This window comes from Dermacentor albipictus, chromosome 3 (genome assembly GCF_038994185.2).
Source record: "Dermacentor albipictus isolate Rhodes 1998 colony chromosome 3, USDA_Dalb.pri_finalv2, whole genome shotgun sequence".
NCBI classification, from domain to species: domain Eukaryota; kingdom Metazoa; phylum Arthropoda; class Arachnida; order Ixodida; family Ixodidae; genus Dermacentor; species Dermacentor albipictus.
The window spans coordinates 48,376,884-48,402,527 of record NC_091823.1 but is presented as its reverse complement, the minus strand read 5'-3'; the positions used below and the strand labels follow the sequence as shown (position 1 = coordinate 48,402,527).

General features: G+C 46.3%; 2 protein-coding genes across 9 annotated transcripts in view; both read right to left on the bottom strand.

The window, feature by feature from the left end:
• The window catches only part of LOC135898152 (gamma-aminobutyric acid receptor subunit alpha-2), a 117,359-nt gene extending 106,212 nt beyond the window's left edge, over positions 1–11,147 (bottom strand). For both annotated transcript variants that reach the window (XM_065426930.1, XM_065426931.1), the window contains exon 1: positions 11,010–11,147. In XM_065426930.1, coding sequence (XP_065283002.1) covers positions 11,010–11,045 — 36 coding nt within the window. In that variant the 5' untranslated portion in view covers positions 11,046–11,147. The remainder of the gene's footprint in view (positions 1–11,009) is intronic.
• A 923-nt stretch (positions 11,148–12,070) lies between these two features.
• LOC135898148 (gamma-aminobutyric acid receptor subunit alpha-6-like) overlaps positions 12,071–25,644 on the bottom strand; it is a 70,277-nt gene continuing 56,703 nt past the window's right edge. For all 7 annotated transcript variants that reach the window (XM_065426925.1, XM_065426922.2, XM_070535416.1 and 4 more), the window contains 6 exons: positions 23,404–23,624; positions 19,883–19,965; positions 18,913–19,050; positions 17,398–17,550; positions 15,216–15,448; positions 12,071–13,131 (listed from right to left, as the gene is read on the bottom strand). In XM_065426925.1, coding sequence (XP_065282997.1) covers positions 12,679–13,131; positions 15,216–15,448; positions 17,398–17,550; positions 18,913–19,050; positions 19,883–19,965; positions 23,404–23,624 — 1,281 coding nt within the window. In that variant the 3' untranslated portion in view covers positions 12,071–12,678. The remainder of the gene's footprint in view (positions 13,132–15,215; positions 15,449–17,397; positions 17,551–18,912; positions 19,051–19,882; positions 19,966–23,403; positions 23,625–25,644) is intronic.

Genomic DNA, 25,644 nt, shown 5'->3' with positions numbered 1-25,644 from the left:
GCTCACGAGTCAGCATTTATAAAATTTCGGAACACAAATGTTGGACAGGAACTGATAGCCCCAAGCGAAAACAAAAATAGGCAACGAAAAGAAAGACGAAAAAGAAAACGTCTAAAACACCAACAGGCATGTGAAAGCATGCTGTATTAAAAAAAGCATGCTGGTATTAGCAGGGGCATATTAAAATTCTTACCTGCTGCAAAGTGTCATAGACAGCGTGCTAGGCACTAACGATTACACCCACCAAGACCGTTACCCGAGGCATATTGCTGCAATAATTTTACAAGTTCAAGTTTTCTCTATTCATGTGGAGTATTACATGTCATGGCTGACGGTGCAAAGCTCTCTTGAAATGAACCTCGCAACTAGACGGCAGCGGCTTTTCGGTACAATTCACATCAATAACATCGTCCGGTTGGGCGCCCTAATCGCTCTACCTGATAAGTATTGACGGGATCGAAAATTCCAGCGCTGAAAAGAAGGCCACATGGGCGGAAAAAAAGCTTCTATGTCAGGAAATTCAGTCGTGGAACACGCAAATAAAAACAAGAGTACATCGAAACCGAGCGACCGCATTTAACGGCAAACTTCAGTGACACTATATTGCAAGCTTTCCGTACAAGCGCCTCAGGCAGAAGGATAGACAGACGTTTCTAGGAGAACTCGTTCGTCGGAGATGATACAAGCTCAATGCTCTGATAACTTCAAGCGAGGTAATCCGAGCGCATAGCAACAGTGGGAAATGTTAGAAAAACGCGGTAAAGACTTGCAAGCCGACACGAAGCTACGTTGAAAAGAAACGTGTCCGAAAGGCGAAGGGGCACCAGACCTCGGTCACTGAACTCGCTTTTTTCTGTGTTCTCTATATATTCCGAACGTGAACATTCTTCTCCGGGCTTTCCTCATACGGTTATGCTGAGCTATATTTATGTTCTTCTTTCTTTATTTATTGACAATGAGAAAGTAATATCACCTCTATCTACCCGACTAGCTTTGATTTTGTCGTCTATCTCGAAATACACATTTCACTCAATATGCAGAGATTGCACTGCGCATTTCGCAGTGGAGATATGGAAACTCAATCGCATAGGAAAGTTTCAAGATACAGATCCACTGTGCAAATTCATGGGCTTCAAATCTGCGATATTATTAAGTTTCTGCCATTTAATTGGATTTAGACATTACTTATTAAACCTCTGTGTATGTGCTGGGTGTTACATCTACGAAATTTGGGACGTTTCTCGCAGATGTTATCACGTTTACGATCGTCAGGTATGCGTGGCAGAAGAGATTGCCAGAAAGGGAAACTGGTTCCCCCGTAGAGAACTCCATCACAAGCCCGTAACCTACGTGTTAACCGTCATGCCGTTTTGACAGTCATCGTCGTTACATCGTTGTCTTGTCCACCTCATTGCTCCCGTCACCGTCAACATCACACCGTCGTAGTCGTCGTCATGCCGAGGTCGACCGCCATTTTCTTTGTGCCGTGAACGTCGTCGGGCTGCTCTAGTCAGGCTTGATTGCAATTGCATCATGCTCATCGCCATTGTTGTCATGACGTCATCGGAAGCGTTATTGGGCCGGAGGAGGACGAGAAATAATTTCATTTGTAGAAAGGCTGTGAGGTCTTTCTGACCTTATGCCAGCCTACGCCAAACTATGCCAGAAGCTCGCGTTACGGTTTGCTATGCAGATCTCCTCTGTGGTTGAAGAAAATAGAGGGTAAGATCTTGGGTTCCGGCCACCTGGGGTACTTTAACAGGCACCTAAATCTACGTACACCGGTGTTTTCGCATTTCGCCCCCCTCGAAATGCGGCCGCCGGGGCCGGGATTCATACGTCGAAGAAAAACAAAAAATTACGTAATGGAGTAGTCACCAGTTTCCGAACTCGTGCCGCTGTGGCAGTGCGTATAGTTTGAAGCCGGACGTGATATAATCATTGCGTTATTACTCAACTATGCAGCTGTGCGACTTGTGTGGGATTTCTGGAGCCATGAAGGCTCTGAATGTAGAGGAGGAGGAGGAAAGAGATAAGGAGAAGGCAGGGAGGTTAACCAGAATAACGTCCGGTTTGCTACCCTACACCGGGGGAATGGGAAAGGGGATAACAAAGATAACAGGGAAAGAGAGGAGGGAAGGAAAGAAGGAAATTGCGGTGAGTTCGCTGACGTGTGTGGGCTTACAGAAATTTCATTAATAGTCACAGATGGTCGCACAAGCCCGTCGTCCTTAAGTAGCACAAAAGTGCCTTCACCGCTTTATGGGCCGACGGGCGATGGGGGCGCTGTTCCAACAGCACCTGCACAGAAAGCGGCCGATTGTCCAGTTTTTGAAAGGCTCTGGCTCTGAATGTAGAGAAGCGTATGTATGTATTCCGAAGGCCGTAGGAAGCAGAGCTCTGCAGCTGACGCAATTAAATTGTTGTGCATCTCAAGCGTAAGCAACTTTTTGTGACTATGGTGGTGGCTGTTATGAGAATCTGCCTCCATTGCGGTTAATGAGTTCAAACCAGGAGGAATTGCTAAAGTCTGCTGAACTTAATTTTTTTCCTATTTGTTCGACGACTAATATGCCAAGCTATGAAAGCCCGGAAGCTTTGATTCTCGACAAAACTCACGTCGATATTCTATACTAAAATTGAAGGATTTAATGCACACAAGCTCATTTGCTTGTGTGTACACACAAGCTCATTTGCATCCTTGGGAGCATGCAATACCACGGCATCTTATTTAGCAAGGTCAACATTATCATGACAAAAAAATCAGCCCTTTGCGAAGAATGGCCCACAAGAAACACATTTGTGACTCTTGTTCCGAGGAAATAGCAAGAGAAATTTACCATGTTGGGCCAGTGTGTACAAGCTGTACATTGAGAGAAAACTCCTGTAACACACCACGCCACTTAATCTCACGCGCGCACACGCACAAAAAGAAAAAAAGAAATAATAATAAAAAAAGAACCCGGGCGTATTGAACGTTACTGCTCCGGACTTCGCGAAAGTGCGTCTTCCTTCGCGAAAGTGCACCGCTTGAAACGGGTGGTAAACATACCTTTTGTACCAACATAAACTTTACAAAGCACAACCGAAACTATAATATGCATCCTACTCATATCACAGAAAATTCTAGTCGTGCATGGCGGCCGTGCTTTGCATTGGTATTGCGTCATGTGACCGAGTCCTCTGTTTTTGACCCCCGTTTCTTTGTAAATTTCTCGCCATTTTGTTAGTTCATTCAAGCCACGATTTAATTGGTACTGAGCGAGAGAAATGATCTACGCCGTGTGTGACGTAGTTCCACCCGGTGTTGGCCAGGGCCGTCGCGTTCAACGCGGGTGCGGACGCCTGGCGCCACCTGGTCGATTATCTACTAAGCCTAAAGGCCTCTGCGATCAGCATCATGGTGCTGCGACATAGAGCAAAAGAGAGAGAGAGAGAGAGAGAGTGAAGCAGACACCTCCATGGAAGCAGACATGGAAGCAGAGCGGCGGGGCCCATGGCTGTTTCGTTTTACGCATTTCTTCGACAGATGCCGCTTTCGTTCCGCCTCGATTCCAATTTTAGGGAAGCGCGGGCCCTTGAGAGCAGACCGTGATCATGGCTTTCTCTGAGTGACGTTCATAATCCTCAGGTACGGATCGTACACCGTTAGGCGAATCACCTGCACTACTGTAACTCTTAAACTTGGTGCGAGAGAGAGAGAGAGAGAGAGAAACGAAAAGGGAACGGTAGAGATGTTAACGAAGGACGTGCACGGTTGGCTACCATACACTTGGGGAGGGGGAAATGGGAAGACTAGATAATAATGATAGAGAAGAAAAGTAACAAAAAGTCAGTCATTCACAGAGACAGTCGCAGAGGAATGTCCACCGTCACAAGCACTCGTAGAGTCCAGTAGCCTTCAGGAAATGCAGAAGGGCTTTTGTGGCATTTCGCATGCAAGAATGCATAAAACATGGTCCCAGGATATTTTCCTCCGAGAGCACTCTATTGTCTAATAGGCTGAGTTTAGCTTGTAGAGTACGTCGTTAACTGTCAAAAGGATGGGCAATGACACAAGAGGTGCTCTAGGTTCTCATCGCACCCGAAGAAATTGCAATCCGCACTGTTGGGCATTCCTCTCAGGAATGAACAGAAATTTGCAAATGTGACGCCCAGCCACACGCTACACAGTAAAATTGTTTCACTGCGGGAGAGTCTGGGTGGCAGGCGAAGTCGCAAGTTAGGGTCCAGAAAAGATAAGCGTGAGTTGGTGAAACTAGGTGAATTCCATCGTAGAAATGTCATGTGGCAAGCAAGTGAGTGAATTTGCCGCATAGCATCGGTTCTTTAGAGGGGTATGGGCTGATGTTTTTATGAGCCGAGAGAGCAGCTTCATCTGCGCTGTCATTGCCGACAATTCCGCAGTGGCTCGGCCACAACTCAAATACAATGTCGTGTCATTTCTCGACAGCGTGGTGATGAGGGTGCCTTATTTCGCACACTACCTGCTCGTGTAACCCATGACGTAGGGCAAACTGCAGAGTTTGTAGGGCTGCTTTCGAATGGCAAAAATCGGCCCAATGATTTGGCGGCTGCTGGAGCACGTAAGTAAGTGCAGTTTGAAGAACCGTAAACTCTGCTGTTGTGGACATGGTAATGGGAGAGTACTTAAATTGCAAAGAGACGGGGTCTGATGGAACAACCACTGCTCCGGTACTGTTCGAAATGGTGGAGCCATTCGTGTATATCTGTATCCGGTCAAAATAAGACTCGCTTAGGAGAAGCAGAGAACTTGCTTAAGGGCTAGCGGTGACAAGTGGGCCTTCTTAGCAATCTCAGTGAATGAGAGGCACACGTGAATTTGCCGGAGGCACTCACAACAATACCGAAGCTGGGCGTATTGCAGGTTTGAAGCGAGATGGTATCGAGTCATGGTGTCTCGTCCCAATACCACAGATTGTAGCCTGCGGTCTTCACGCTGGCAAACCGGCTAAATGGTACGATGTTAGCCTTGAAAGATGTCGAATGTGCGCCCTTAGCGTCTTAATAACGATACGTGTGGTCATCGGATGCCCCTGTGCCATGACAATCGTTGCAGCTGTCGAAGAACATCTCGGCAGGCCAAAACATGTCCGAAGTGCTGGGGCTGGTACGCTTTGTAGTGCAAGGAGGTTAGTCTTGCCCGTGTTGGACAAGACAGGAAGACTGTATTGAAGAAATCCGAGAAAAAGTGATGTGTATAGCTGTAACATGGGGCGCAGGGATGGTCCCCACGATTTTGCAGCTATGAATTTAAACACATCCTTAATACAAATGAGTTCTTTTTTCATGTTAGAGGCATTAGTACTGCAAGTGAGGTCACAATGCAGAATAACGCCTAAGAAACTGTGAAACTTGGTGCGAAATCCCAAAGCGTTCTATTGGGTGTATTTCCCTCCGTAAGGAAGAAGTGTCGAGGTCCTGCTGGCTTGAACATTAACGAGACAGTTTAGGAGACCTTGTACGAGGTCTGTCCCAAAAAGTCGGGCAGCGAGTCAGCAGAAAATTGGGAAAGGATGTAGCGGCGCCACTCGCTCTGTCCGTTCGAAAGGACCTCTATTACAAGCCGGACTGCTGTATGACAGGCAGAATTGCAGAGTGGAAACTCTGGAGTTGGAATGATTCCGGAATCATGCCATATTTTTATGTGCAATACTTTTTTCGTGCATACCGTGTGCTGATTTAGCACCATCACGCTTACGCACTTGCACGTGATTTGCAGCGACGCACATAGCTACGTGGCCAGTTTTGTTTTCCTTCACGCCAACCTCACCGAAAAACGTGACCAGTGAGAATCTATCCAAAGTTGCTCGGCGTATGCCTGCTTCTTGGTAAGCACGACCACGCTGTCATGCTCGGCGCTGCGCATGGTATATGTGTCCGATTGCACCTAGTTTTGACTGTGCTGCTTTGTTCGGTATTGCAGCATACGCACGTTTCTCCCGTTACACAAAAGTGTTTGATACAAAATGCTCAAAAATCGACAGCGCACGTAGAAGTACGAACAGCAATACCCTTTTTGTAGCAGTGCTTCATTAGCGTATTAACGAGCCAATGGCATCCTTACTGTCGTTTACTTAGCGAGATGTGTTCGTGGCGCTGTAGTAGGATCAGAAGTCATACTTCGCATGGTAATTCCAATGCGGTTTTGTCTGACAGAAATCTAAACACGCCGTCACGCCAGCAGCTACACGTGTCGTTGATAGCGGCGTTGCCGCAGTGGTTCCTGACGTCTCGTAATTTCTATTTTCTCCGTGTCGTACCATGAAATTTCCCTAGGTTTGATATAAATTTTCATTTTTGCTTGAACGAAGCCTGAAATTCCCAGATTTAGGGAAATTTCGCAAGTTTTGGTGACGGCTCCCGTGCAGTGGCGTCAGCCTTCCACCGCCGCAGCCGCGGAAATTGTCAGCTTACCTCCATCGTGGAGCCATGTTAGGAAACGCGAGAAACAAGAAATTACGAATTGCTGATTTGGAAAAATAGGTCATTGTCCATTCGGATTACATATACGCTAGGCAAATTTATTTTATAATCATAAATCATTATGTTTCTGACCAATTTCATGGCTCCAGCGCACTTTCCGTTGCGCTAAGATTTGATATCGACCACCCTGTCGCACGCCTCACGAAAATCGTTGCGAAACCCCTCTTAACAGCTTGACTGTAAAATAATCTGCCTCCATACATAATTCTCCGTAGAGTGTCAACCGGTGGAATTTGTGCGCACTCTCACAGTTTGACGTCAACGTGAAAACTAAAGCCGGTCGCATTGATGCTGTTTATTCACAATCATATCAGTCATCAATCAGTCTTTTCATCCACTGCACGCTCTATTTGCCATTGCTCTGACTGGCTAGCTTCCCCAAGGAGAGTGCGAACAGGGCCGTCCCCACTTTAACCCCCGTATTGGGCATTTCAGCGCGGCGCGTGCTGACCTTGCAGAGGCTGCCACTGGCCTTGTATCTATACCACACGGGAAGCCCTAACGGTAAACTCACGAACAAAATCGGCCAGTTTATCCAAACAAAAATCGCAACGGCTCTCTCCTTCATCCCATTCAAGCTGAACCCTCCACCCTTCCCACAACCTCAGGTGGGGGGAGTGACCGTACCACTCCCGTGGGGCCTACTGTTGAGGCCTCTTGGGCCAGGCACGTTCGCGGTCTGATGTCGTTCAACCGACATCAATCTTTCGTCGTCATTGCATTGCGGTCGTACTGTCGTCATTCAATAGTGATTATGTCGCCATTTTGTCATCGTCAGACAGTCGCGATAACACCTTTATCGTCAGACCATCATCGTAATGCCGTCGTAATCTTGCCATCATCGTCCCTACAACTTTTTCATCCAATTCTCGTCATGCCCCATACGTCATACAGGTTACGCAATACAGTCATCATAACGCCATCGTCATCATATACTCATCGTCATCCTTTTGCACTCATGTATATGTCACGCTACCGTCGTTACCGCATCGTGGTCATACAGTCGCCGTCATGTATTCGCCGTCATATCATCGTCGGGATGCCGTAGCGGTCGTTCTATCGTCATCACTGTCACTTCGACACCCGACTCTCGTCATGCCCTCGTCTTCATACCGTTGTCGTCATGGCATCGTCGTGAAGCTGTCCTTTCACCATCGTCATCACTTCAGTATCGTCACCCCATTCTCGTCATTGCCGCCGTCGTCGTACCACCTTCGTCGATCCATTAACCGCATCCCTTGTTCGTCATTGTATCGTCATCACGCTTCGTCATTCAATCGTGATTATGCATCGTCGTCATTGCGTCGTATTCTCACATACGCTATGATTCATCCGTCGTCATACCGACGTCATCATGGCGTCTCGGTCATGCCATCATCGTTCATTCCCGCTTCTTCATCCGGTAGTCGTCACATAGTCGTCGTCAAACCATTCTTTTTATACAGTTCTTGTTATATGATTTTCATCGAGTCGTGGTTGCCACGTTGCCGTTGTTATCTCGTCGTCATAATTTAAGAAACGACTTCTCATTGTTTTCGTGCCGTAGTCGATACACATATTTGTCGTTGGATCAATATCATCCCTTCTTAACCATTCCATCATCATTGCATCGGCATCATACAGTCATCTTCATGCTTCCATGCTCATGGGCAACCTTGGCAACCGAATGCCACAGCACAGTAGGACGATATCGGAGGACGTGGCATAGTATAGCCGAAACAACGAAAGTCTCAGAATTACAACTACACGTCTTAAATAAACGTTACTTGAGGAATATGGTCTGTCGTTGCACTGCTCTATTGTTATTCGCACAACCATCGACAGTCATCGTGAGATGAGTTCTGTCCTAATTCCTTGAATTTCTTCTTTTGGTGACCTTTGGAAATGAACACGAGCTCACTTGAAAATTATCCGAGCGAAATGTAGATCTGTAATCAGCGTGAACATTACCGTTCAGCACTGCTCGTGCTGAAGTTTCTCACTCGGCCTTTGTGGAGTTGGGGGAGCAACCAGTGTACAGCTTTATTGCGGCGCTTGGAATTTTGTTGAAGCAAAGCCTCGGGTTTTCGTTTACACATTCTTAGAGGACAAGGAGAGTTATGCGGAAAGGTGCACACAATAATTTAGGGAAACTTAAGTTAACTCAAGGACGAAGGCCTTAGCCGGAGTAATGATGTCGGATGGCGTGACTATATGATTAGGCTCAGGAATAACAGCAGGAATGTAACGGCTGTAAGCGCCTCTAGAAATACTAATGACATTCTGTGGAAGTAATTGTCCTCCATTCTTTGGTATTCCTTCCCGTCTACCCAGTTTGTCCCTGGAAGATATCTCCTTTCAACGAGTGCATTTTTCTCAATATTCTTGCGGTAGATTGTTACATTACGACTCTATCGAATAAATCATGCCAGACGACGAGGGATGTTCAGTCTGAATCAGTGGTTGATGCGGTTTACTAGATGGCCTGGTTGATGTGGTAGCCCGTAATTGGCGCAAAGCTTGTAGTTTTGCTTACTTGGCTGAGCCTGCAACTTGATTATTTCCTACAGTGGTTGCTAACATTGTTGTTACCTTATTATTACTATTACCTTATTATTACTACCTTATTACCTTATTAGTACCTTATTATTTACTATTATTATTATTATGTTACCTTATAATTAGTTATTTTTATTCTTTGAAGAAATATCACGCAGATGACCTTCCTTACAGTTACCAATGATATAAACCCTGCGTTAGTGCCCTTGATGTGGCTGGATGTGGCCCTTCATGTGGATGGAACTGCTTTGTTGTATGACTATAGTAATGGAGATAAAACAAATCGGTTTCCTTCATCAGAATATGAGCACTGTACTAACACAAAATTTATTATTGACATAAGATGTCTGCAATATTTTTTGAGAAATTATAGTCGGCCTGCTGCCATTGACCCCAGTGTCGTGGTTCTGCTCATGATTCTCTTTCCTTAAATGGTCGATACGGAGGTGTATAAGATGTATCGTTTCGAGTTTTAGACACCTGCAGTGCCGAACTAGTTGAACAATATAACGACGAGGTGAAAAGTTTTACTGTCTATTTGAGAATATGACACAGCGAATGGAGCCCTCGAAGGGCACCCGCGTGGCAGCAGTGAGAAAATATACACGTAAATAATGAGGGAGAAAAAGTAAAAGTGGCTCAACAGAGCCTGACATCAAAGAAAGACAAGGTCTTTTGAGAGGCATCGGAGTATCGTGTGGTTTACTCTGACATAGAACCATTTTATTTACTTTGTTTGTTTTAAGACTGCACTACAATCGGGACCAGCCTATATTTTATGTTGAGCAAAGTCAAACTTCCGGTTCCAGTTCTAGGCGCGCGCAATTTGAACGACCGCATCTGGGTTTTATTTCGGCCTCTTTGCACTAATTACGCATTATTAGTGCGCCGTACTATATCTCTATGCTAACTTGCTGCATCCTTTTTTTTGTTTCAACCTTCATTTCAACGTATTTTTCGTTGTCTTAAGTGCCCTAGAAGGCCTCAAATTGCCGTATTTTGGCGAAAGCAGTCAGTAAGTGGACACCATGTACACAGACCCCACGAAACCATAATTTATCTGAGTTCGCCAAGAAAGACATAGCCTTCAAAAATAGAATATTTGAGTAGAACTAGCTTTACGTAATCAGAAACTGGCATTATCAAGTTCTTACGAACCGAGCTGGTAATGAAGAGAATTCCGCGCACGGGGCTGTCAGACGGCCACAAGAATAACTTTATGCCAGGGAAGACTAGGTTGATAAGAAGTTTAGAACGACAGAAAGCTGAGCTAGTTGGTAAGGATTCATTATGCAAAATAGAAGTGAGGCGTGCAAACAGGACACAAGAGTAGAGAAGAGTAGGTGTTCGTGTTGTCCACTTCTCTACTCTTGTGTCCTGTTTGCACGCCTCACTTCTATTTTGCATAATCATAAGAAGTAAAGGTTTCGTTCTGCAACTGGCGTCAGCTGCTCATTTTGGTAAGAGCACGTGCGAGAAGCTTCCATTCGAGCAATCGGATGTGTCGACGACTGTGCAGAAACGATGCGCATGAACAAAGATGCGCAGTTGTGCGATGAGCAGTTACTTGTCAGAACTGCGTTGTTCATGCCCCGATCGCCTTTCTTGCTTCTTATATTGGCATTCTCGGAAGCCATTCGCCTTTACAAATTCGTTATAGCAATATTATAACTAAAACTTAGCCCACCTTGCCCTATGCCATGGGGCTATCTTATGAAACCCGCTTGCAGGTAACTTGCAATTACGTAGGGTATATCTCCTGTACAATATTGATTTATTTATTCTGAGAAATGTTTTCATAAACTTGATGACTTGTGAACGGTAAACAATGAAGGACAGAGAGCAAATGCTGTAATGGAAATACACAGCATAATTCAGCCTTGAATGACAACAAAAGAAACGCCGAAAGCATTTTCCCAACATAGCCGCTAAACCAGCAGTACAAAACCTCATATGCTACTCACAGATTCCATGGTGGACGAACGATTGCAGTGCCACATTTTGCCCTACACATTCTTATAAAGTAATTTGGCACTGGAGTGGAAGTTGCTGCCGGCGTCTGCGAGTCGAGAGTGCAATCACGCGTGTGCGCGTGTCTTACTGCCACCTGTTCCTCCGCGTCAGAACATTGTTTGCCCAGTCTTGAGCACAGTCTAGAGAGCAGTCTTGAATGACCAGAGCGCGGCTCCCAGCCTCTACCCCAGTGCCACGTTAGGTTGATATATAGTACTGATAACGCTACAGTAGATACCCCTGCACACGAGTATAAAGAGTGCCTGCGCGACTATCTGCGCGACGCGCACGCTTGTAATATGTACAGCGAACTAGTAAGTTGGCGGCGCACGCGCTGGAACCTATTAAAGATAAAAACACTTGTTTTAAGCGGCGGCCTCGTGGCGTTATATCTGGCGCTCACGAGTACCAACCGATTGATACTTGAACCGTGAACAATGATTTTGCCTTCCACTGAGTGCCTAGGAGAGACAACCAGATACAGCATATTTTCGACGTACTTTCGGCGTTGCGCCATCCGGCGTGGCCGCGCTCACTTCACGCCGCACCGCAATAACCGCGCTTCTGTCATTAAAAAAAAAATTATGGGGTTTTACGTGCCAAAACCACTTTTTGATTATGAGGCACGCCGTAGTGGAGGACTCCGGAAATTTTGACCACCTGGGGTTCTTTAACGTGCACCTAAATCTAAGGACACGGGTGTTTTCGCATTTCGCCCCCACCGAAATGCGGCCGCCGTGGCCGGGATTCGATCCCGCGACCTCGTGCTCAGCAGCCCAACACCATAGCCACTGAGCAACCACGGCGGGTACGCGCTTCTGTCATGGCCGATTCACGTGCTGCTGTTTATTCCGCTTCACTTGCAGGCCAAACGAAGCGACCTACACTACGCGCACTAATACCGTAAGCGTAATATCGGCGCTCCTGCGCCGGTTGACGCAACACTGAAAATACGCCGCTGTAGGTATTGTAGTGTAGTTACCGTGTAAGAAAGACCGCCATTCGCACAATGCAGCACTTGCATTGGATCCACGTGGCATTGTTTTCTTCCATCAATGCGGGGAGCCGCGTTCGATAGAAAAATCCAATTGCGAAGCTTTCAGCGCACCAATGCTCAAAGAAAAAAAGGAAACGTAGCCGGTTTCCGAGTATGATGGCAGTGACTTAAGAGCACAAGTCGGCGCTGAACGCTTCCGTTCTCCAATCCTCTCCTTCGTCTTCTTCCAGCGGTTTGTTGTTCCCCGAAAGGGACGTGAGTGCGCGCGGCGTTCCTCACGGGAACACTGTTCGTCGCGTGATCACGAACTCCCAGCACGTGCGGCGGCGCACGCGGACAGCATCGTGGCAGCACATGCCGCACTACAGTTTAACGCCACAGAGAAAAGAAAACACCGATTCACACGGGACCACGCACACAAAGGAGTCAGCTGTCACGTAGAGTGACAGACTCGGAGAGAAAACGTGGCGCACAGCGTCCTCGTAAGAAGTCGAACGTTTAACAGGAGAGAGAAGGCGCCTTAAGACGGGCGGTGGGCATCTCGTACACGGGATTAAAAAAGAAATAAGAAAAACGAAAGGTGAGAGAGCGAGAGACGGAGAAAGGGGGGTAAATAGAGAGATTCAGTTTTGCGAAGGCGGGTCCTCGGAGATTTCGTCGTCCACAAAGTAGAGGAACAGCGTCCAGTACATGACTTTGAGCACGGTGAACGTGAGGGGAAAGATAATGCGCGCCCAGGCGTCCAATTCACCGGCCACTTCGCTCGGAGTGAGGCGCTGCTCCCTCGAGGATGATGCGGACGGCGCGGGGCCGCCGACGCCACGACTGCAGCGCGCGTACGCCGTGTCCGGGTGGCTGTCGCCCAGCCGCTGCTTGGGGCCCCACCAGCGGAAGCCGAATCGTGCCAGGCCCAGTGCGGGGACCCCGCGACGGAGGCGGTTTCGCCGCGTGGACGCGTCTTCCGCTCCCGCCGCCGCCGCCACTTCCTCCTCGGCCTGCTCGAGGCGGAGCCGGATGTTTTCCGAGTCGGACGCCGCATTGTCCGCCGTTTCCTCCTGGCCGGGTTCCTTGAGCTCCTGCCGAGGACGAAGAAGGCGCAAAGTCGTGTAAATGGCACGCACTGTGATATGGCTCCATCGAAGCTGGCCCAGAAAACCAGAGGGCGGAAATCAACGAAAAGAATAAAAGAGAGGAAGGGAACAAGGATTAAAGGGATGAACTGGAGCTAAGGGAGGATCGTATTCCTCACGACGTGATTTACAGTGTCAAAGTTACGATGAGCACCAAATCTTTCCCTTGGCTTTTTCTCTTCAGAGATCAAGTACACTATGAAAGAGAGACAGAAATAGTGTCGATAGAAACACCTGCAAGATCTAAATTGCTTTCTGAGCATGTCTTGATACACAACGTTCGGAGACTTCGCGAGGGTGGTAAGGAGGCGAAACCTCTGGTAAAGATGCTTTTCCTCATTCTCGCTAGCCCACCATGTAGGCATGTGTTGACCGCACCGTGGTTCAAGTAGGAACGGCCTGCCCATCAAAGCGCTCAATTGAATCTAAGATGCATTACCTTGACTGACGGGGTGCTCGAACAGGGCGCAAAGGTATTTCGAAGCTGTCCCCATACGAGCGCTCGAAAAAGCATGGTCACCACTTTTGGTGCCGCACACCAAGAGTGCACTGCATGGGACAGGATGTGTGAACCGTGGAGGCGTGGTCTGGGGCCTAGTGCCTTCGTAACTAATAAATGTTAGTTCCTCCTGCTCGCGTCTCGTAGCTACAGACAGGGCTGCTGGCACCAGAACACGCACCGCGACACAGCTGAAATGACTTTGGTTGCATTGATCCACGGAGCGGCCTCGGGGCCCAGACAATGTTCGTGATAAAATTTGCACCAGGTTGAAGAAGCAGGGTTTTCCGCGCACTTCATTTATATCCTCTGCTAATTAGTGCTGTGCTACCTAAGCTAGGTCATTAATAACTGCGAGGAATATAACAAAAGGTAAGAGCTTCGAACAAGCTATGCAAATGTGGAAGGGACAGGCCTCGTTCGCTTCTCTACCACCCCCCTTCCTCCCTTCTTTTTTCTTTTTTTCTTTTTACGGTTGGCGGCCATTGCCTTCGTATTATTCATGTCACGCCGCCGGCAAAGCGCCGTGCGAAATAACCGATCTGCCATTATGGAGAACGCACGAGCTTTATACAACTGCTTATACGCTGCGCGCAGAATACGTGCTGGCGGCTCTGACCGTTCGGTCGGGTACCCCGACCCCGGGACGTCGCCCCGTTGTAAGCAGTTTATAAGAGGGCAATGTGTTCTTGTACCAAATTGTAGCACTACTTGACATGTATGCTTGTCACCGACCGGAACTGCCTCTGGTTAACCTCCCTGCGTTTCTATGCAACCTTTCTCTCTCTGCTTCTCTCTCCCTCTTTCTCTTTGATAGCTCTTTTTGGCAAAAATGGCTACCATGCTTTAAACCTCAAAGTGATTGAGTGAGTGAGTGAGTGAGTGAGTGAGTGAGTGAGTGAGTGAGTGAGTGAGTGAGTGAGTGAGTGAGTGAGTGAGTGAGTGAGTGAGTGAGTGAGTGAGTGAGTGAGTGAGTGAGTGAGTGAGTGAGTGAGTGAGTGAGTGAGTGAGTGAGTGAGTGAGTGAACGAGCGAGTGACCAAGCGACCAGATCTTGGCGTTGCGACTCCAGATGATACAGCTAAAGTTATTTAACATGTGCCCGCAACACGACCAACAGCTAGTTCGCCTGTAGTCGCTGCGTTGGCTGTATGACTACGGCGTCGTGCGATTACCAGGCGCAGCTGCCGCATTGTAATAGGGCTGGAATTCAGAATGCTCGTGTGTTGTGATTTAGGTGCACGTTAAGGAGCCCAAGGTGGTCAAATTTAATTCAGAGCCTTCAACCAGGTCATCCTCATGGCTACCTGGATTACTTCAGGACGTTAAACAGCAATGTTCTTTTTTTCAAGGTGGGCAGGAATTAACAAATTATGCAACAGTAAGCACTTCACTCAGGGTATGAGGAAGCATAGGTGCACGCATAAATGCCGCTGTAGGCGATTCTGCCAGACCAACTCGTTTTATACGTTAGCTTGAGCCGACGGCTGACACACGCTATGAGAACAGGAACGAAAGCATTAATTGATTACCTTAGCAAGATCCCGACGCTCCTCCTTCTGAGCGAGGGCTTCGAGTCGCTTGCGCTCGCGGTTGAGGAGGAAGCGCTCGATGTAGTTGACGCATGCGTACTCGACGAGTGCCGTGAACACGAAGGTGAAGCACATGATGATGAACCAGTCGAGGGCCGTCGCGTAGTCCACCTTGGGGAGCGACGCACGGCCCCCGAAGCCCATCGTCACCAGTGTCAGCACTGTGGTGGCGCCTGCGTCGTTCGAGCATGAGTGCCGGAGAAAAGAAAATGACATTTCGGCAGCAGTGAAGTGTCCCTGCTTCCGACTAGTTACGATAGCCGAAATTGCACATATGCAACTAACACACGTCCGCAGAGTCTAAACATTAAGTGGAGGCAAATCAAAGACATCGCTTCTCGTAAGACTTCAGGTAGACCTATAGCCACTGGCCGACAGCTTGTGATTTGCTGCTCTCGTGTCTCGGTATCTGTGATGCATTATTTTCGCCGCGTGCAAGACGATATTTTTACCTTGCTGCAGACATGTCCTGTACAGTTCGAGGTGCACGCTAAGCCTGGCGGAGTACTCTGATCGTTTTCAGACAAGTGCCCATAATGCCCCTCGTTGAAGGGATACACTGTGCCTCGATCATTATCACAATCGTCTTTTTTATTATTACTGCTACTAAATGTAGTGGCAAATTAGTCCCGATCTTGCACTTAACCCACTTCGTTTACGTTGTCGTAACACCTTTTCACAAATTCCTCTCTTCGCATGTTTGCGTTGGCTGGCAACCACGTGGACGACACAGCAGAGTGATGTCTGAATGCTGAGGTCAGAAGTTCAGCTCCCTGCTGTTCTATGAAGATGAGGGTTCCTTCACAATTTTCCCTTATTACAGATGACGAATTTTCTTCCATCCTTTTCTTTTTTCTTTCTGCCACAAAATGCCAGAGATTGTTTGGAACCTCTTTAGTCGAATATAAAGATATCGTGATAAAGTGCTCCAATTGTACTGACGCACTTTTGTATGATTAAATCTTTTGCCAGCATTTGACGTATTTTCTATCTTTGTTACACGTTGAGTGTTCCCCAGCGGCTAGATTCAGCGAAGAGAATGCAGAATCTGAGCACGTATCTGCTTGCAATAGCAAATGCTCGATGTGAAAATTAGCAGGCAGCTTGGGGAAGGTGGCAAGCTGCTGAACTTTGAGAGCAATCACCTTACCTACGACACAAGCGCAAATTTTTGTTTAGTCTTTGCGGTGTTGCGCTGCAAGCGAAGAACGACGCAGTACAAGGATTTGCAAGCCAGCATGTGTTTAGAGTTATCTGAAGCAGGAATCCATAACACAGTGATTACCTAGGAGAGGCGATTTCACTCTATCACGGCACGTACCAGGTCATAAAACTTGCTCGAAAGGTTAAGGGTAGAAAACTAAGAAAACAAAGCATGCGCCAATTTGATATTACTACTTCACCATGAACGGGCGTCTAAAACTGAACCGCGCAAAAATATGCAGGCGATCTTTCGGTAGTACATACACTGTCTAGATCATCACATAGAAATCGGCGTAATCTTGACGGTGCCATAGAAGCTGCTATGGATGCAGCGGGTTACGTATTTGGTGACGTGCCACCGTCTGAGTGCAGCGTCATTTTTCCTTACAAATCTACTGTGCCTATAGTTTTACGCCTACAGTAATCTCATTTTTTTTTCTGATCAAATCTGCAATGTTTACTATAGTGCCATCGCTACTTACCAAGGTTCACCGATCCAACTAACACGCTAATAACATCCTGGTAGGAGCATGACCGTTAGCTATCATCACATAGTCCAGTGTTGGTGCCTGTGCAGGACGAGCACGCACTTTGTGCAGCAAGTCTGCACATCCTCACTTGGAAATGCGGATACTTCTGTGTACTCCTTCTAATTAAACTCTCACAGGATAAGTTCAGCATCGTTTTGCTCCATATGAAGCGAATGGCGTTGTGGATGCCGCAATGTTTTGCTGTGGAAGTGAACAGCGCAGCTCAGCCATCCCAAACATGTTCGGGAAGCGAAGGTAAGTAGAGTACAACTAAGGCGGCAACCAAGGCATCAATAAGAGGAGGCAACGAGCAGTTACTCGGGATGAGAGCCCTTGAAAATTGCTCCACTGAGACATGATGAAACGGATCAAGGCTTGAAGCGACAGACCTACAGCGACGCGGCCAGCGGCATCGCTGCGGTTGATCCAGAAGGCAACCCAGGAGGCACCGACGATCATGGAGCATGGTGCGTAAATTTGAAGGATGAAGTAGCCACGTCTGCGGCTTAGGATGAAGCGAGCCTTGAGTGAAGAACGTACTTCTGCGCAGGAAAAAGAGAGATGCAGAAAACGCCATGTTAGCCCCCATGCCAATTTATAGTATTCTTTATTTACTAATGGGGAGTGGAAAGGAGGAAGTAGGTGAATGCGCCGGCTCTTTTCTGTATGGTGCCTCTGCGTTACCCACGTAGAAACATCTGCACTGCTCTGCAACTGCGTACGGGTCATTTCTAAAGCAGCTATGTTCCAGTGTTGATTCAGCCACCTTAAGCATTTGACTTATATAGCACACCCTAAAATTTCATACCTTTATGGGAGTGTAAAAGGTGTTCGATTGTCACATGGCTAACACCCTAACGTTTAAGGGGTAAGATGGTGGGAACCAATGATGGCATCTTGTTTGCCGACTTTTCCTTGCAATTAAAAATGATGACAGGTGTGACGGGCGACGTAAAAATTGCATTAAACGAACTTTATATCTATCCCTGTGATTTTCTCCTGTCGAATATTTCTGTGCGCGTAAAGCTGTCAGAATGATTATATTGTGTTCAACTAGATGTTTTCTCATCACACGTCTAGTTGGAGCTCCGTTGTCGTCCTCTATACATCTTTGTAAGACCCTAACGGTAGGGGTGTTACCTGTGTGTCAAGCATACACCCTGAAGAGTGTAATTATTTTTAGTTCCGTACTATAAGTATCACTTTCAGCCAAACCATAGGGCTAAATTGCCGAAGATTTTTCTTCGTGAGTGCTCTTCAGCATTCTTTAGGTACTTTGGATAATATGTTTGCTACCACGATTAGACCGTGCCTGTTTTTACGAGCGACACTTGCATGTGAAGTGCTTTATGAATAGAGCCCTGGTTTACAGGAACACCATGGCAAGAAATATAATAGGAGTTTCATATTGCCTTAACATTTATCCCAGTTGGTTAGGGGAATCCTGGAGTAAAGAAAGGAAATGAAGTTTTTTTTTTTGTGTGTGACCATATTTGACTTTTTTTGTTAGCGTTTCTTTGCATCAAGGCACATAATAAACCCTCGCTATACACGTTTTTCTGCTTCAGAAAACATTGATTAAGAGGTAGGCTAGCATACACATTGTATGCACGTGATGTTGCGTATATGAAAGTGTTGATTTATTCAAAGACTCCATAATTTTGCTTAGGATAAACGCTTTGAGACAACACGCCGTTTTTCACCATCGTCATAGGACAACATTGATGATGTTAGTACATAACCCGTACAGCAAGAACAAATAGCCATAGAAAAGTGACATCACTATAACCGCAAAATTATTCTTTGTAAGCATATGATTGGGAAGCTACTCGTCCTGGCTATATAACAATGAATGATACGTTTAACTGGGAACAACAAACAGAGATACACACAAAGATGCTAACCGCCGCCGGGTCCATACGTAGTCAAGTTGGTCACTGTGATGTTGAGAAACTCATATTGTGACAGGGTGACGTCGGGTGATATCACAACCGGTTCGGGACCTTTCCACTTGAACACCACTTCTTTCGACGAATAGGCAACTGTAATGGAATTCATTACAAGAAACAATTTTAGCAACAGTACTGATACCAACAGACCTTCCGTGCTCCTCTGTTTGCTAGCTCATAAATATCTGTCAATAATGCATTAAAATATAAAGAATTCTCTTTCGCTAACCTACATCATACGGGATTCTCAGCAAAACGTGCGGCAGTGGCTTTGTCAATAGTTTTATCACTAATTCGGAAAATGGCACTAGAACCACATTGAAATGTGTGCACAGTATGTTATGCAGCCCACCAAGCCACATTCTTTAGTGTCTCCTAAATACTAATGGCATGGCAACAAGAGAGACCAGTGGCAACGCATCGGATTGCATAAGTCGAAGAGCGAGTAACTATCCAAATTATATTTGATGAATGATAAATAAAATGCCTGATATGATAGACATGAAATCATCGTGCAGTCATACGAAACAGAAAATAAGACGAGATAATTGTTGTACAGATAGAAGAGACGAGTAGAAAAGACATGTCAGAAAGATTTAAGTGCGACTCAGAAGGTTTTTATAAGTCCTAAATATGCACGTACACGTATGCAGCCTTTGTCTTTGCGTCAGTGAATCGAAATGCCATCTCCTTGAACTGTCTCATATACGTTTTGTACGTGCATGTTGCAAGATCGCTTGCCACAGTGTGGATACCCACTCACAGTGTGAGTGGTACCCCGTCTCTTTCAGCAGACAAGAAGCTCAATACTCGCGAACAGTCCAATCCTAAAGTAATGCTTGCACGTATATTGCGAAAAAAAAAGAAAGAAAAGAGATTGAGAAGGGTGACGGCCAGGGAGATAAACGACAAAAATGGCACTCACAACTTCCGATCTCCAGCGGACAGGCCTGCATGTCCAGTGGGTATTTCCGGAGGTGCATAGGGCAGCTTGCTTTTATGGTAAGCCTGAAAGAAGGTGATATTCACCGAAGGAGTTTTCGTGTATACCTATATCACTGGAGGTATCTGAAAAATCTTTGTTCGTGTGGTGGGCGCGCCATCATATGGTCATGCCGTTCACACCTAGCCATTTTAGTGCACAACATAGGATGGCATTTGGCGTCAGCAATAGAGCAAACTAAAACATGGCTACATTTTCCAAATTATGGGGTTTAACGTGCCAAAACCACTTCCTGATTATGAGGCACGCCGTAGTGGGGGACTCCGGAAATTTCGGCCACCTGGGGTTCTTCAACGTGGGCCTAAATCCAAGCACACCGGTGCTTTAGCATTTCGCCCCCATCAAAATGCGGCCACCGTGGCCGGGATTCGATCCTGCGACCGCGTGCTCGGCAGTCCAACACCATATCCACTGAGCAACCACGGCGGGTGACACACTTTCCAAGAAGGCAGAGTTTTGCAGGAAGGTTATCACTTGAAGTAATTAACGGTGGTTGAAGAAGAACGCCGGAACCCACGTTTTTTCAAGAGAACTTGCCTTCATCAGGCTGGTAAGAACATCAAGCGTTAGACGAGAGAAGCCCCCTGGTCGAAATGCCCTGCTCCAGAGACCTCATTTGTTCGGTCACTGCTACTGACAGCAACTAAAATTTTGCGTGTGGACTGCCAGAAACTAATATGTATGACTGGAAACGTCAGTCTAGAGACGCTTAGTCACACGGTCCATCCTGCGTAGACTTATGTACATAAAGTGAAAGTACATCTTAATACAACATCAATGGAGCAGGAAGTAGGTGGTAGTACGCATTCAAATTAATCCTAATTATCTCTTCTCTATAGAACGTCTTGGATCACGAACGACGTTCTCGTGTACGGAGCCCCATGTTTAATTAAAACGTGTGGTCGCGTCTTTTTGTCAATTCCTAGTCATTGAAGAGTTCTTCTCCTGCCGCACTAATACAAACGGCAAAGCACGCTTTACAGGACAGAAATGTTACAACGGGAGTGTTAATTTGTGAACTGCGTTTTAAGCTTTCAAGAACAAGAACACATGTACGGAAACATGACGCAGGGCTGTGTCGTGTTTCCTTCTGCGCATCCGCTTTCTCGAGCGTAGCGGGCACACATAAGGTGAAAGTAAAGCTAATCAGAAATTGAAGCCGAGTTCAACTCTTATCTTAGCGCTGCCTATCTGAGCCGTGAGCACTTAGCTTCTTTCTTCTTTTTCTCTCTCTTTTTTTTTTGCAAAGCACAGTAATATAGGAATTCAATGTTCTGGATACCTATTCTTGTCAGGAGGAGACATGATAGACCAACGCATCGGCCATTAACAACGTCTCTATAGGAACCCGCTTGCAAGCGAAGCACGCATAACGGCAATTTGTTGTGCAACTGTTTCTTAAATTATGCTTCAGTATTGACGCAAACTGTTCTTAAACCTTTTAAAGGGGAGAAGGTTCTTGTTAGTACATTTCATATGATAACAGCCTCACAAGAAGTCTGCACTTACGCTGTTGATCGTCCGGCCCTCCGCCTAAGAGACTACGGCTTGGCGTCAGGGTAAGTTGATAAACACAAAACGGGCTCAAACCTATATTAATGCGAAAGGAGAATTAACATGTGTGTCAGGATTTTTTATTTCTCTGCCATGCGGTGAGGCAATTGATGTGATAGGTCAGATATCAGGCTCCTAAAGAGATCTCTTTTATTGAGATAAAAATGTTAGAATGCACATGACGTAAGCATAGTGGTGCGTTTTCACTGCTGCTGCGTATCACGTTGTTTTTATAGAGCTACACAGCCGACAACGCTTTTCGCTTAGGCCACAAGTACCTGATGAATTACAGTCAGGCAATTATAGTATGTGAATGATAGTATGTTAGCCAATTCATTAGACATAGCCTGCTGTTGTGAGCCATACTGACAACTTCACTGAAAGAAAGCCCACTTTCATTCATTTTTTAGTGAAAGACGCACGACACAAGTGTGCTTAGGCATCGCCCTACGTTCTTTCTGTTAAAGGGAACACTCGAGTGCAGCACATGTCCGGATTTTTCTCTGACGCAAAAGTAAAACCTTCAAGATTTGCAGCAGATAACTTGTGGTAGGCTCCGATTCCTTTCGGCATGCCTGTGCAGTGCCCTGACATTACTTTCGCAGCCAATTGCAGCTAGGGCGTCAGCAAAGTGAGAGCCGCACATTTGAATGCTTCCATTACCTGTGGCCCGCACTGCACACGCCAACCCCTGCAACCACTATTAACTAGCTCATCGAAGGGCCCAGGCAACATTGTTTCAAGTTTTTTACCGACGCAGAAGATTTCTTCAATAGCATTTGCATTGAAATTGCCGTTACCAACTTTGCGCTTATGTATATTGCAGTTTTTCTTAGCTTTAGAATCCAGGGTACAACTTCAGTAACATTCTCTTACGTAAAAAAATCCTTTTTTATTTCACGGGCTGGTGGGATTCTCTAATCATTGTCTGCGATTCTGTCAAAAAGCCGACCGTCTTTTATGGGCCACACCTTGCGTATCATCGATGTGCAATGCCTGCAACACATCGCATTACGCCAGCGTTGTCAGACGCTAGGGCACTGTTACTAGTGCAGCTGCCTCGCGAGCTGCGACGCGCCAATATGTCGCCCCCGCATTATTGTTGGAACACCATATAAGTACCTCGAGCCCTGCGGGAAACCTTGCTATCGCTGCCCGTGTTTCTGGCCAAGCTGCCGATTTCTTTTGAGCTTTGTGCATGATAGACGGGAGACATCATATGTACGGAAACTCTTAGACATAAAATGCGAGAAGAGGCTGCACTGTGCTCTATACACCACGCTCCAAAAAGATGTACGCCTATCAGCCTGGCGATGCGTTCCGAGATGTGCCGGCGCCCAAATGAGAATAATACACCGATGAGATGACTCGTGCATGCAAACAGAAAACGTGAAAATCTGTATTCAATGAATGCATTATAAGGGCGACAACAACAGCAGCAATAAAGAAGCTAATACTATAGTTTCATTTTTCTTTAACAAGGGTTCGAAAGATTTTACTTTTCTAGTTCAGACAATAAAAAAAAATTATATATAGCATTTACCGCATATGCTTTTTCAAATGTATTGCTTGAAGAGGCGGACGCTATTTGCTACAAATTGCACTGTTGAGTGACTAATTAAAAAGATACGCTACGTAACTTTAAAAGTTTTTGGGTTTGTACACGAGTCGAAATTGAGAGATTCAAGCCGAATAGCAGTAGTAGTGAAGCCATGTCTGCTTCTACGTTTAGCGCCATATTCGAGACATGCGTCTCCAAAAGAGCACAAAATATGTACCGGCATTGCGGTAAAAATAATCTCGAATAGCCTGAAAGACACTTCTGCTAAACTGTAAACTGAAACACCAATGTATTTCGCAGTACACAGGTGCACATCCCTTGATCGTACCTCATGGAGTACATGAGTCGACCGTCGTGGAACAGGCGGACGAACTTGTTTGGCACGGTGACCTTGTGGAGGTAGGAGCTCTTGCCGTTGAAGAAGTACGTGTCTGGCGTCCATACGAGCTCCAGAAACTGCCAGCTGACCGAGAGCACCTTAATGTCGCCGTGGAAGCTGAGCCGGCGGTCGTACCACGTCTGCCGGAAGTAGCAGTCCATCGAAAACATCTGTGAAAGCGAGGTGGTGCGAGAGTTGTCAATGTTCACGCGAAATGATTGCGAGTGTAGATTTGCACACAACAGAAAGTAAGAAAAACGGCTGCATGCAAGTGTTGCTATAGTTGTCTGTGGCTAATAGCCTTGTTACAATTTCCTTTTTTTATTTTCTCTTGTTTCGTTACTTTTTCTGCCCTTACCCACTCCGCCTTTGCAGACTGGCCAACCGTGCACTTAATCTGGTTAACCTCTCTGTCTTACACCTCTTGTTTTCCTTCCTTTCTTCCTTGTTAGAATTTTGAGTGATTAATTCACAGAGTGGGTTCTAAACTGATAGATGACCCCACCCGAAATGAAGGCCGAAATGGTGGTCCGCCTGATTGCCTTGTGAAATAGGAACCCAGCGATAATAAGTAATTCAGCAGTAATACCAATAACGGGGTTATTACGCAGGGTGACATACGGAAGCACAGGTCCCCAAATGTGGTCAGAATACGTTGCTTGTGGTTGCCGCTAGTTAGTCAACAATTATTTTTAAAAAGAATGTTTTGCGGTCACCGGTTAGGTCAAGGCACACGAAAAAATCATACAAATACGTGAAGCGCTTCGTCCGCAGAGCCAGTCGAAAAACACTTCATGACTACAAATCTACTACAAAGCTAGGGTCTAAATAGCAAAGCTTTTTTGTTCGTAAGGGTAGGTTACCATTAGTCGGCCTCCTTCGCCATATAGTATGTTTAATATCACTAATGACTGGTAGCCGCCCTTGCGAATAGTTCCAGTGTAAGACCTCTGGCATTACGAGCCCTGCCTCACAGTGGATTTTCCCTTTGAGTGTGTGTGGCTTGATATGAGATTCTGTAGGCGGAGATGCAAAACGTCCATGTGTGTCGACATATATACGGTAGTTCTGTTTCTCATTATATTTTGATTGATTTCAGAAAGCTGCAACAAAATGTTGCCCAATAGAGTATCGGTTAACGTGGTCTGAGGTGCAAAGTAGAGCTACCTTGGTGTAGGTTTGATTCATTAGAAATGGAACATCGCAAACGGCTTAAGCTTGAAGGCAATTTGAATGCTTGCGCATGCTTACTTACGCACCTATGTGTATGGATACCTCCCTTACATATATTCAATGTACACCTCCCCACTTTCGCTTTGCGTGCGTGAATGCCTTCTTCAGTTCGAATCTTTCTTCCCTTGAATTTCGTTTGGAGTTGTTCCGTGGCAGAGTTCATTAGTCTTGGTGGTGGTGGTGGTGAGCTATAGCAATAGGCGGGTTCAGTCTTGTCATTGACTACCTTTTAATTACTCAGCGATAACAGACCTTTTGGAAGGGAAGATTATGTTAGGTGACAACGTACAAGCAGATACAATGACGTGATGTGAAAGAGCTTTAAATGCCCCACGCAAGATTACAAAGAAACCAAACTCACAGATGTATCAGCAGACAGACCATGAATAGAAGTTGAGGCTAAAATAAAGCCAATTATGTTTCGTAATTGTGCACTTCTTAAGTTTTAGCTTTCTATTTCTAAGACTGGGTATCCTCCGAGCTACCCGCACGCACATATATGATGTGCACCTTTTCGTGCTTCGTGTATTTGGCTTGAAACTTGACAAACACTTAACGAAGCAATCGCAAGAAGGAAAGGAGAAAAGAAAGGGAGAAGGCAGGGATGTTAACCAGGAAAGTATGTTGACTGTCCTACACCGGGGGAAGGAAACTGCTTGATTGAAACGAGAGAGAGAGAGAGAGAGAGAGAGAGAGAGAGAGAGAGAGAGGGGCAAGAACAAAAAAACGCCATGAATCCACGCACAAGCGCGGACGGCACCACTCAATCGAAGACATTCACACAGGCCAGTCGCCTTTAAGAAACACAAAAGTGCCTTCAATGCCTTGTAGGACACGAGCGATGGGGACGGTGTTCAAGCAGCGCCTGTACGGACAGATCGCCGCAGTGCGTTGGATAATTTGCGCCATTGTGAGTGAAATCGAGGACAGTGGTACAATAAATGCTCGGCGATCTCT